Here is a 12,243-nt window from a genome sequence, read left to right on the forward strand (position 1 = left end):
CGAACAGAATGAGATGTGCACGGTATTAGTCGCATTCCCAAGATGACTACCTGTTGGCACAATCAGACGGTCCTCCAGCTGCTTCTCAGGCTGGCTAATTCCCTGCTTTCACTTTTAACCCTCCCCTCTCCTCTTTTACTGCCTGTTTTCCTTTATTCTCCTGTCTGCTAATCACCTTCCCTTTCCTCGTTCTGCCTCCTCTCCTCTGCTATTTCTTTTTCCACTGAGGAGTGGATTTGTCTGTGTATGCATGAGCTTTTATACTTTGGTGTGTCCTCCTCTCCTCTCCAGACTACTTGTGAAGTTTGGGGATCCTAGCCCTGACAACATGTCTTCATGCCCTGATGCTCACTGTTTATCACCTCATCTGTCTACTTGTTCTTTCTCTGATTTCTTTCTTTAAGCTATAGGGTATGTTTCTATCAGTGTGTGTGAGTGTGGACATGACTAATATGTAAAGGTATAAACTTGTAAGGCTGCTAATTCAGGAGCACACACACAATAAAACTGCAGGATTTACAAAATACATCATTAGAGAAGAAAGGAAAGGGTGGGAAGACAATGTGTGCGCTTTAATTGGAGGCCAAGTATGCAGCTCCAGGCTTGAGATCTTCCCTACCATGCACTATGCATCTATGGACATCAGTCGCTTTGTCCAAATGTCGCCGTGATGGATGTTTGCTTTGGTCAAAATCTTAACCAATGTGTCTTTACAATTCTTAACCTAAAGTACACATACAGCACATTTGACAACTGGTGTCATTTTTAACATTTTCATTAATTCATCTAGTTCATGTCTTTTTATCAACTGGCTCATAATAACAGATATTGACAGAAATATTTAAATAATAACAGTATGGAAACACAACTGAGATATCAAAGACAGAGCATCTCTAACCTTGAGTTTAGGAAGTCTCTTGATGGTCTTCAGTGGTCTGAGGACACGCAACACTCTCAGAGATTTGATAGTCTTAATGTCCCGTCCTTTGTTATTTCTGTGCAGAGAGACAGACAGTGTGAGCATCACACGATTGCAGCACTGTACATTTTTAGACAAACACACATTTTCGATTTGCAGAACTGTTTTCCCCGCCTTATCCATCAATCATCACAGTATGTTTAATCTGACTGTTACACTTTTGCACATTTAAAGATGGTATTTGTTCTAAAAGAGAAAGACTTTTTAGTTTTTTACCCCATCACATTGCTGGTGGTCAATCCCACAGGGGCATCATCCACAGACGGAGACAAACAGGAAAGAGGGACATGTATATCAACAGTCATAATGTTATAAACAAAATGGAAGAGATGACTGCATGAAATGAAACAACATTTACAGCAGAAAAAGCTCATTTACAGCTGATTTAAAGACACTTTGATGTTTAGACATATGATTAGTGCATGTGATTAATTTAAAATAAATCATGTGACTGACGAGAGGGCGAAGGCCACCAATGCTCCGACCACGACGATGAAGTCCAGGATGTTCCAAAGGTCTCTGAAGTAGGAGCCATCGTGGAGGATCAGACCCTGGTCAATCATCTGAGGACAAGACAAGTGTGCAATGAAATAATGTTCTTCTCCAGGATAGTTTTCAGGCACGGAGTCAACTTTAGATTCATCTCTTTTTAGGTATTTGAAGTGTTAGAATTTTAAAGAGAATCAAGCTCCTGAACCAGCTGAAAGCTGTTTGTTACACCAAGGTTTAGAGCCCAACCTGAAGATCGAGACCTCAACAAGGAGTCGCAAAATAAATCTGAGCAGTCGCAAGAGTAACAGCAGAGGAAAGTAGAAAAAAACATATTCCTGCTGCACAACGTTAGATTTATTCTTTTCAGACATTCCTTAAATCTTCGTCTTAATTTGACATCTTTGGGACTCAAATTATTCAAAATAATAAAACAAGGAAACTTGTTATTTGAACTGGTCTCGACCGTTGTAAATTACTTTCTTTACATTTATTGTGTGTGAAAACTATCAAACAACACAGTTTGTTTTCAATCCGTTACAACAACTCACCTTTATAATCATTTCAAATGTGAAGACTCCAGTGAACACATAATCAAAATATCGCAGGACCTGCAACGAGTGTGGGTCAGAAGGACAGTCAAAGAGAGAGATCAGAAAATCAGATACATCATGGATAAACCACAGAAGAATTCTCCAACTTGTGGCATTGATTTCATGACATTGAGGACTATTTTACTTCACAGACTCTCATCTTGTGGTTTAGTATGAAACAGTCCACTCAAATGGTGGAAATACTACTCAAGATAATCTGCCTAATATCCCATAAACAACTCAGTGTGACTCTGACTTCAATTTCCTCACTCATCAGCAGTTTAACTGCCCCCCATCAAGTCACATTAGGGGCCTTTTGCGAAACAATTTAAGGAAATGTTTTTTTAGACATTTTTTTCTTGTTTCTTTATGGTACTTTTGCTGCTTAGATGAAGGGAGCTATTAGACCCAAGGCACAAATAAAGAGTGACTGAAAGCGTATCACAGGAGTTAACAGAGTGATTCAGGAGATGGTAGAAACAGCAGAAATATTCTGGCTTCTGTTAAGTCATTAATGTTACAGCTGTCCCTGTCAGACAGATGAAGGTGAACACACAAACCTTATTCCAGTCAGAGGAGGTGGCTACAGGGTCCTCCGCAGCCAGTGCTATACTACTAGCAGCTATGACCAGCAGGATGGACATTTCAAAGTACCTGAGGTTCACCACATAGTGACACGCTCGACGCACCCTGAGGGAGAGCAAAGTGAAGATGTGATGCAGAGGTCAGGTACCACATCTACTAAGAGTGAGACTGTGCAGGCTTAAGCTGGCTGAAATTTAAAAGGCAGCAGGGTTAAACAACATGGATGATGTGCAACAAATCTTAACTAAAAAGATTAAACTGTGAAACTGATATCTGATATGAAAAATATCTCATTAGTGGCAGTTTATTCCAAGTACATGTGAAGTTTGGAGTCCCATCATTCCCTCGTCGCTATAAAGAAATACACCCCTATAGGGAGTTTCCCGTGAGAAACGTGAGTGGTAGTAACTTACGGGTTGTCAGGTTTGAAGATGAACATGCTGTCTGGAGTCACAGTGTTGACAGGCTTTGTCTCCTCGGCCTCCTCCTTCTCTGATTTACAGGTTTCAGGGTCCTTACTGTTGACTGGAGAGGGTCAAGAGAAGAAGAGGACGAGGTAAGGACAGGTGAGACGGTGAGAGGAGGGTGGGACAAGAAGGTGGTCCAGGATATTCAAACAAGGAAGGAGGCCTCACAAAGACACATTAAAACTTGCAATGTTTGGCTTTCCAAAAAGGGATTTTAATATGGAAAGAGAACAGATTGAGCCCAGCAGTAGTGAGACGAAGCAGAGAACTACGGGGACTAGTTTAGACGATGGCGTGACTCACAGCCTCTCAAAATGTCTGAACCGTGGAGGCAACAATTTACCCAAGGTGAAATAGATGTGAAATGCAGCATGACTCTGCAGCTGCATGGCCTATTTCTCATCTCAAATGTATTCTACATAACTAAATAACTAAATCTGCTTGAGAATTTAGAACCGATTTCTAGAACAGCCATGCTTTTCCAGTTTGAAAATCAGCAGTAGGAAGGGCTCAGTGATGAGTACTGGATCATCTATACCAGCTACTTGAAAACGAATCCTCTCCCAAGTAAATGCCTATTCACCCTTGCCAGATCACAATGAGTGAAGTGAAAATTATGGGCTGGCCTTGTGAGGTTAGAGTAGTGGAAGTAATGTCACAAGTCAAGAGAAAAAAGTCACCTTATCAGCTCTTGAAAACCACAAACCAACAGTCGTAACAATACCTGTGATCGTGGAGAGCTCCAGAGAGGACTGAACGTTTGGCACCTCGATGATCACGCTGGAGATGAGCTGAGATTTATCCTGGTCCTGCTCTGTCTCATTCTCGTCTTTGTTGCTCTCTGGGCCGGCAGGTAGAGACGGGTCTGGTTGCTGAGGAGGTTCCTCCTGCTTCTGAGGACACTGGTCACCAGTGCGGCTCTGGTTGTCTGGTGGGTCAGGGTCTCCTCCTTCACTCCCGTCACTCTGTCTGAAAATACAGGGACAAAGACAGATGTGATAGAAGTTGGTAACATTTCCTTATCCATAACTCAACTTAATAGCTTAACCTTTCATTCTTGTGTCTCTTGACTTTGATTTCATCTGTTTACCGAATCAGAAACACACTGCCAAACAAACTTGCTGGCTGTTGATCTGTCTCACCTGCTCTCATCAGGTTTGGACACTTCTTCCTCCTTTTTGGTCTCTGCTTCCCTCTCTTCTACTTTCCCTGGATTTCTCTTCCCCTCTCTGCTGACCGAGCGACTCGCCAAGTGGCTTCCATTCCCGGGTGACGACCCCTGACTTCTGGCCCCGCTCTGATGGTCACAACCATGCAACACCCTCCTGCCCCGGATCCCACCATGACCTCCCACCTCAGGAGTCAGTGTGTCACTGTTATCTGGTGGTCTGAACTTCTTTACTGCCCTGTGTTGGCGCTCGCCATTCAGTCTGGGGCTCCGATGCTCGCTGACAGTGTTGTGAGTCTGATTAACACCCAGTTTTCCGCTCTCAGTGACGGGCTCTGGTATGGCCACAGACACAGAAGCATCAGGAAGGGGCACGTTCGTAGGATCCAATGACTCGGGCACCAGCACTGACACTGGGGGTTCAGGTATGTCACCAGAGAGGGCAGCATCCACAGGCACATCCACAGACGTGGAGCAGCCTGAAGCCTGGTTCTTAGTTGGGGCAGCTACGGGGTCCGTCAGATGCTTCAAACTCCCGGACGGCGTGTGCTCCATGGCCTTGCGGTGCAGTGACAGGGGATGTCCATGCTGGGCCTGGCCTGGAGCAGGAGGCCCGTCTTTCTCCTCGCTGGGGTTGTTGAACAGGATCTCTCGGCTGGACATCTGGCGGTGTCTCCGCAGCTGGCTGGTCCTCTGCTCCCACACTGACATGGTCATCCTTTTTCTTCTCTCTCTCCTGGACATGAAAGAGTTAGAGGGGTTGAGTGGTGGGGGTGGGCGGCCCTCCCTGATGCTGCTCTGGGCCTCCTCCAGGGAGCAGGAGTAGGTAGGCCGGCTGCGGTGGATGGCTCTTTTCCTGTAAAGGTAGGGCCGCCTCCTCCGGCTTCCCCTGAGAAGAGAGAGAAAGACAAAATGTCAGAATATTGAAGCAGACAATTTATTATATGCAGCGCCACATTTGACATACACAAGGTTTAAATTAAGTTGAATGTCTTAGTGTTAGCATTTGATTTGAGAGATTTCATTTTTAGATTGTATTGTTATTTATTGATCCAGGTCTGAAACCATTTTGTTTGCATGCTGTGGATTCACCAAACAAATAATTTAATTCAAAGTAGAGTTTCTGAATGTGCTTTGATGGACTCAAAATTCTACTTTCTATGTTCCCTTGATGAAATGTAAATAAGCAATCAAAACATCTGTACCAAGAAATGAATGTCACAGTACACAGCAAGAGTTTTGGTCTGATGTTCGAGTGGTTTATCAACAACAATGAGCAATTTCATTCCAACATGAAGCAATTTACTGGATCAATGAAGATGTTGAGGTGATAAATTAACCAAGCCAGGAATTGTTGTGTGACTTTTGATAACAAAAAGAGTAGGATGCAGAATGAAATCAGTGGAAGAGATATAAAAAAGGTGGAATCAAATGAGGCTGGAGAGTTTGGAGGCAGAGGACAAAGCATGAACAGAATACTACACAGGATGATTTACCCATTTAAGAAAATCAGACAGGTGCTAGTGAGAGATTCAGAGAGCTGAACAGACAGCGTTACTTACTGGAGCGTGGACTCTTGTGTGGTCCGTGTTATCAATGAGCGATTGGTTGAAAACAAGACATTAGTGCTTTTGTGAGCAGAGACAAAACAGGCCAGGAGACACACAGCAAACCATTCTCAAAGATAAACTGGCCTTTCACACAAAGACCAAAGTCATCAAAACAACTGTATATAGACAGTTAATGACATCTACCAGCTGTTCTGAATTTGTTACACATTGCTTCAGGACAAAACTGCTTTTTTAGAAGACTACACGCTCAGATGAATTATTAATTTCATATTTAATTGCTACATCATTTATTCTGTTGGCAACTGAATATTTCCACTGAACACATCCCTTCTTTAAATGTTTGTAATGAATAAAGGATAAATTTTGAAAAAACTGACTGGGCTCTCGATGCTTTGGTGTGTGTCTCCACTGGAGCCAAGCGGCACATTGATAAACAGGATGGTAGCTATATCAGAAACAATTAAACAACATTCATAAACATCAACAGTGAGCGCAACATTGATAAGAAGACACCTTTAGTAAGCCTGAGATGTTGAGACAGTCTGAGCTACAGTATGGGTACAGGTAGAAAACACAGAGATGGGCTCCGTCAGCAAACACAGGAAGAGAGTACATATTTATATACCCTTTGAACAAAACCACCACGTTGGGATGCAGCTCTGAACACCACTGCCACCTCAGGGCACTCACACATTAGCATTCTTTTTGGACATGCTAGTACGGCTAAATGGGGAAATTCATGTACTGAGCTTGAAAATATAAGCTTAAAATATTCAGAATACTCAAGAGCATTTGGGAGAGGGATTAAATACTTCACAATGGAAGAAAAACTGTACACACACAGAAATCGCTCCAAATATTCCTGTCTAAGTATCACTGTATGTGAAAAGTATTCTCAGTGAGGGTGTGTGTGTGTAATTTCTGTTTTTCTTCCTTTGATCATGCTGACCAGATGCATGCATTTATAAGGTGAAATCATCATCAGCCTCCAACATGCTGCATCTCTTTTTTTTTACTGAGCAAATGCTGTCATGCAAGTTTCTTCAAGGTCAGCGAGGGCAGGTACCGCCGGGGTTTCTTAGCTGACATCAGAGATGAGACCAGAAACCCTTAAAGTTCAGAGTGTCCTCTCTGAATACAGATGCTGGCCCAGACGACCCTGTGGTATTCCAGTCTTCTCTATGGGCTCTGACAAGAGCCTGACCCTGAGCTGGCTAAACTGAAACTAATGCACATCTCTAGTTTTTCTTTCTGCTCTGTTCTAATTTCAAGTTTTGGGAAAATGGCAAGGCCTCGAGAAAGAAAGAAAGAAAGAAAGAAAGACAGGAAGCAGGAAAGAAGAAAGTACATAATGTTATGTTAATAAAATATTATCTTGTAAAATCTTCCACATGCCCATGCAACAAACTGCTCGTTTCTCAATACGCAGCGTGCACACGGAGCCAGAGGTCCCCACTCTTGTACATGCACATGCTCTTCCACCACCTACGACAAGGCGCTGTGCAATCAATCCCTGAGAAAAAAACACAATCTATTCTGCAAACTGGAAACCTGAGCATTGAGAAAACAAGGTTACTTTATGAATCAAAAAATTCTACAAGTGAGAGCACTTCAACAGATCAAAGCCTGCACACACTTAATTTTACTTCATTACACTCTTCCCTAGCAACAACTTTGCTGAATGCAGAAGTATATTACTGTAATGGACACACCATGTTAATTTGGACACTAAGTAACCCTGTCTCCATGACAACGATATAAGCACCTCCCACCCCGGTGTGGAACAAGTAACCATGGAGACATACATTAGACTTTAATTTGGAGCAAATTACAGTGTTGGGAGCAGGCAGAGGCTAGATCGTAGACCTTTCAGTAAAGACTCAATCAGTCTCCAGTGGGACGGCACCAAATACTGATTCTCTCAACAGGCCCTAAGTGACATTTAAGTGCACAACTTGAAGCTGTACTGATGACCCTCCATCTATAACTGTTAATAACTGCCGTAGTTTCAGTAGTAAGCCGAATCTACTGCACCACATGATAGACTCGCCATTTGCTAGAGGCTACAGCAGCTCGTGCTAAGTGTTGGCACTGCGGGTCAGTCCTATATAGACAATCCCTGGAGGAAGGAAGGAGGGAGGGAGACAGAGGGAGGAGAGGAGGAGGTCAGGCAGGGGGGAGCGGTTGCATACAGCACTTACTCTGAAGACATGAAGGAGGACAACGGTCCGACCTCCTTCGCCTTCTGGAGAGCGTGCTTCTGGTTGAACGCTGCCTCTGCTTCCTCTTCATCCTGATCAAAAGAGGGAAAAGAGCAAAAGGCGGTTGAACAACTGTAGCATCCGTGAGTTTAAATAATTAAACAGAATCAAAGCGGTGAGAGGAGAAAAGAGCAGAACTGGACATGACAGAGTGGAGAGATTATTAAAACTACGTAGCATTAACTAACAGACTCTAACAAGAATAAAAGTAGATAAGACCAGGCTTGTTCTTTCAATTACATGTTCTTATTACCTTGGTAAGTTCTTGTGCATTGGCGAGGTTATCCACAGCAATGGCCAAGAAGACATTCAGCAGAGTGTCTGGTCACAGCTGAGTGAAGGACGTGGCCGACTGACACAACACTGACACAACACTGACACAACACTGACTCCTTGTTAAGAGAGGGATAGTACTAGAAATGCAGATCCCACTGAGAATCAGTTCAGCAGCTCTGCTGATATTTTTCTCAGGAGTTGGTGGACAGAAACCGGGGCTCAAAGACGAGTCAATGTTTGGATTACATTCAATAGGTGTCCAGCAACGTAAATACAATGGAATACACATGTTGCTCTGTGTCTGCTGCATGTGTAGTGAGCAGGTTTTTGCTATAGCAATTAGCACTAATAGGTTGATGGTAAATAGAGGTTCTGTTTTGTATTTTTTGGAGCTTCCCCAATTTCTTATAAAGAAACATAGATCAGTTTAAAGAATCTAGCTTTAAAATGACAGATAATGATTTATTTGTGGAAATGAAAACAACTTTAAAGTGAAAGTTGCACAGTCTTAATGCTAAAAAAGGCCGATACTGACATAAGATAGCCACAATTTGGAAAAAAACAGTCTACTCCACTTACAAAAGTTTAGGTATTAGGTAAAGTACTGTATATGGCATTTTGGAATAAAACCTTTTATATTTCATTAAACAAAAGAGTAATAAAGGATACAGTTTCCAAACAGAGTGAGCACTATAAAGTAGATAGAGGACCACATGCCAGACTTCACTCCTCCTTGAGAGCGTATACCGTTGTACATCACCTCGTTCCAGTCCTCTCCAGTCAGGATCTGAGAAAACACACCCACAACAACACACAATATCATCCACAAAAATATGCTGACCATCACTGTTCAGCTTAGCTACAAAGACTCAATATCATGCTTCCTGTATATTGTTATTTGCTGTAATGAACTTGTGTGAAGGCGGGAGTAATAAATTGGCTGGTTTCCAGACCTGAAAGACGGTCATGATGGCTGCAGGAAAGGTGTCAAAGTTTGTCGGAGTGTAGTCTTCAAAGATGAACCTGTGAGAGAGATTTGACACACATGGTCCTTGAAAAAGCAGAGCTGTGTCTAGTTTGTTTTTTATTTTAGAAATCAGTTCTCCTCCTCTTCAATCGGCTAGCTGATGGTTTTTTTCCCCCATGTGCTCTGTATTCTAGAGGCCAGTTCATGCACAAGGCCAGCCTTTATTTAACTGACAGCTTGTGGGAAACATCCTTCGACTCGGGGGAAAACCAAGCAACAATAGCTGTGTGTGTGACAGAGGCTGAGTCTTAAATCTTGATCGAGCTCACACAGTCTCTTGGTATAATGAAAATAACTGTGAACAGGACAATCTATTCTCCCCTCAGCTGTGTGTATTCAATAAAAAGGAATCTACTGAACCATGAAGTCTACTTTAGCCTTATTTCTAGGTTTGTGAAATATGTGCGCCAGAGTGGGAGAGAAAAACAGTCTACATTTTCTACCAGATTGCTTTGATTTGTCTCTGGCTGGGTGCTTCTTCGCTTTACTCAAAGTATTATATATATATTATTATATTCAGAGGTGACTATTTAATGTTACCTGCCACCGAAGAGCTGCATGCCAAGGAGTGCGAAGACAACGATGAAGAGGAAGAGGAGGAAGATGAGGGAGATGATGGACTTCATTGAGTTCATCAGAGAGACAACCAGGTTTCTCAGAGACGCCCAATACCTAGACAGTCACAAAATATGACATTAGTGCAAAAAAATGTTCTTAAAATGTGAAAAATGTAATAATAAATTTTTTGAAAGAAGGCTTAAAGGGGAAGTGCGCCAATTGTGTCAAAAAAGCACACGAATTGCCTCAAGTGATGTCACTTGAGTCAGCGTCGGATGGAGCTGAAGACTACAAGAACATGAAAAAAATCTGGAAGCGTGTTAGAGAAAAGTGATCTTACCAGACCTCTGTAGCCCAGTCCTCACCTCTGCTTGAGGCTAACGGCTCGAGGCCACATTAGCTGCTACTAACATAACACTCCCTAATCTCTGACCGAGCTGTTTTTCATTGTGGGTAATGTAGGCACCGGGTTTTGACAAGGAAATAGGATGCATGGAACAAAAAAAGATGATATCTCTGGCTCTGCTGCATTGATTTGGATCCTTAGGTTCATGTTTTGGTTGTTTTGTCTTCTTTTAGGCAGAAGAAACTTATTGTTTGATGCACTTGGTTGTTTGCTTCATAAATATATTAAAAAAAGATACATATATTTAAAGATAGATATATATATATATTTTAAAAAAATAATACACACACATTATCTTATATTACTGTAAAATATAGAAAATTGCATATCATACCAACATGACAAACTTAACACTACTGCTAGCTTTCAGTCAACAGTGAAACGTTCCTCGTAAACATTATGAAACATCTCAACAGATGGCAAAGAGTGAGGAAGGCTGCGGCACTAACTTGGTGATCTTGAAGATCCTCAGCAGACGGAGAGCACGCAGGACGCTGATGCCAAAGGAAGTGCCAGGCCTGAAGAAACCCCACAGCACTTCAAAGATGCTGCCTATGATTACCTACAGAGAGATACGTATATAAGGAATTGCATCTTTAATAAAAATGCACAGGAATAAATTAGTGTATGCTAACAGTCTATGACAGGGTGACAGAGAGAAGAGAGGCAAAGATGATGCAACAGAGACAGATATAGAGGGTTGATGACGCATAATCTAAGAACACAAGCATTTTGGGAGAAACAAATATCTAGAGAGGGAGACGGAATACTGACACTGCAGTCAAAGCAGTTGAAGGAGGAGTGGAAGTAGAGACGCGGTCCCAAGCTGTACATCTTCAGAAACATCTCAGTCAGAAACAGAGCGAGGAACAGGAACTCTGCATAGTCTGCAACAACAAAAACAGGCATGTAAATGTTGAAACGTGCATAAACCATTGCAATTATTTGATAAAACAACAATTTCAGGAGCCCAATGACGTGTGACTCACAGAGGAAGTTGGACAGCCAGAGGGGCTGGTTGTGGTGAACAATAGCCACACACAGCGTGTTGAGAGCAACAAGACCCAGGACCGTCCAGTAGAAAGTGTGTGTCTTCACCACACGGCGGATGGAGATGCGCAGGAGACGCTCCTTACGGCGGAAATACGCTGTTGGACCTCGCTTGGCACTCCTGATGCTTGCTCTGGCCATGGGGATGCCTTGGTGGATTAGAGAGGGAAAGGCAGAAACTGTTATCTAATTGACAGTGCTTGTACAACATGTTCCCGTTCTGAATCTTGAATTCCCAACAGTGTGATGTTTACAGTATCAAATATGCACTTCCAAGGCTGCAGCAGAGCTCAGTGTGCCCTTCTGGAGTATGCTTTACACTTTATGTGCCCATGTTTATAAGCCTGTCCAGACTCCCACTCACCCACAGAGGAGATGTCACCATATTGTTCCTCCCCTGGCTGCCCTCGATGCGCCACATCCATCCCTCTCCTCTTGATGGTGGTGGCTCTCTTCAAAACTGCGGACAGAGCAGGTTGAACATAAGAGGTCCCAGAACAAGCTGTTAAAACTGTAGAAGCAATACATTTTGTGAAATTAGAGGGAACATACCGTGAGGATTGTGACACAAAGCTGACTTTTGGGCAACATGACCACAGAACACTGTTTACGTTTTGCCTTGATCACATTGCGCTGAATCAGTGAACAGATGTCGACTTCTGGTTATGTGTTAACATGGCCCAAAAAACTGCCTTGTGCATGAAAAGCCTTACATTTTTAAGACACTAATAGGTAGACTCAGGCAAGTATGCAAGTGTGGAAACGTATAATGCAATGAAAAGATAATGATGAAGCAAATCACAGCGAGGAGCA

At 42.7% G+C, this 12,243-nt stretch overlaps 1 protein-coding gene across 1 annotated transcript in view; it reads right to left on the reverse strand.

Annotated features, from left to right (window-relative positions):
• The window catches only part of LOC139287346 (voltage-dependent R-type calcium channel subunit alpha-1E), a 76,686-nt gene that overhangs the window by 11,889 nt on the left and 52,554 nt on the right, over positions 1-12,243 (reverse strand). The window contains exons 12-28 of the mRNA XM_070908328.1: positions 11,795-11,890; positions 11,370-11,579; positions 11,155-11,267; positions 10,830-10,942; positions 9,957-10,088; positions 9,343-9,412; positions 9,059-9,176; positions 8,367-8,434; positions 8,054-8,145; positions 4,256-5,170; positions 3,838-4,082; positions 3,060-3,171; positions 2,622-2,751; positions 2,020-2,079; positions 1,436-1,542; positions 1,196-1,207; positions 899-995 (exon numbers count right to left, since the gene is read on the reverse strand). Of these exons, the coding sequence (XP_070764429.1) occupies positions 899-995; positions 1,196-1,207; positions 1,436-1,542; positions 2,020-2,079; positions 2,622-2,751; positions 3,060-3,171; positions 3,838-4,082; positions 4,256-5,170; positions 8,054-8,145; positions 8,367-8,434; positions 9,059-9,176; positions 9,343-9,412; positions 9,957-10,088; positions 10,830-10,942; positions 11,155-11,267; positions 11,370-11,579; positions 11,795-11,890 (2,690 nt within the window). The remainder of the gene's footprint in view (positions 1-898; positions 996-1,195; positions 1,208-1,435; positions 1,543-2,019; positions 2,080-2,621; positions 2,752-3,059; positions 3,172-3,837; positions 4,083-4,255; positions 5,171-8,053; positions 8,146-8,366; positions 8,435-9,058; positions 9,177-9,342; positions 9,413-9,956; positions 10,089-10,829; positions 10,943-11,154; positions 11,268-11,369; positions 11,580-11,794; positions 11,891-12,243) is intronic.

This window comes from Enoplosus armatus, chromosome 7 (assembly GCF_043641665.1).
Source record: "Enoplosus armatus isolate fEnoArm2 chromosome 7, fEnoArm2.hap1, whole genome shotgun sequence".
Lineage (NCBI taxonomy): Eukaryota > Metazoa > Chordata > Actinopteri > Centrarchiformes > Enoplosidae > Enoplosus > Enoplosus armatus.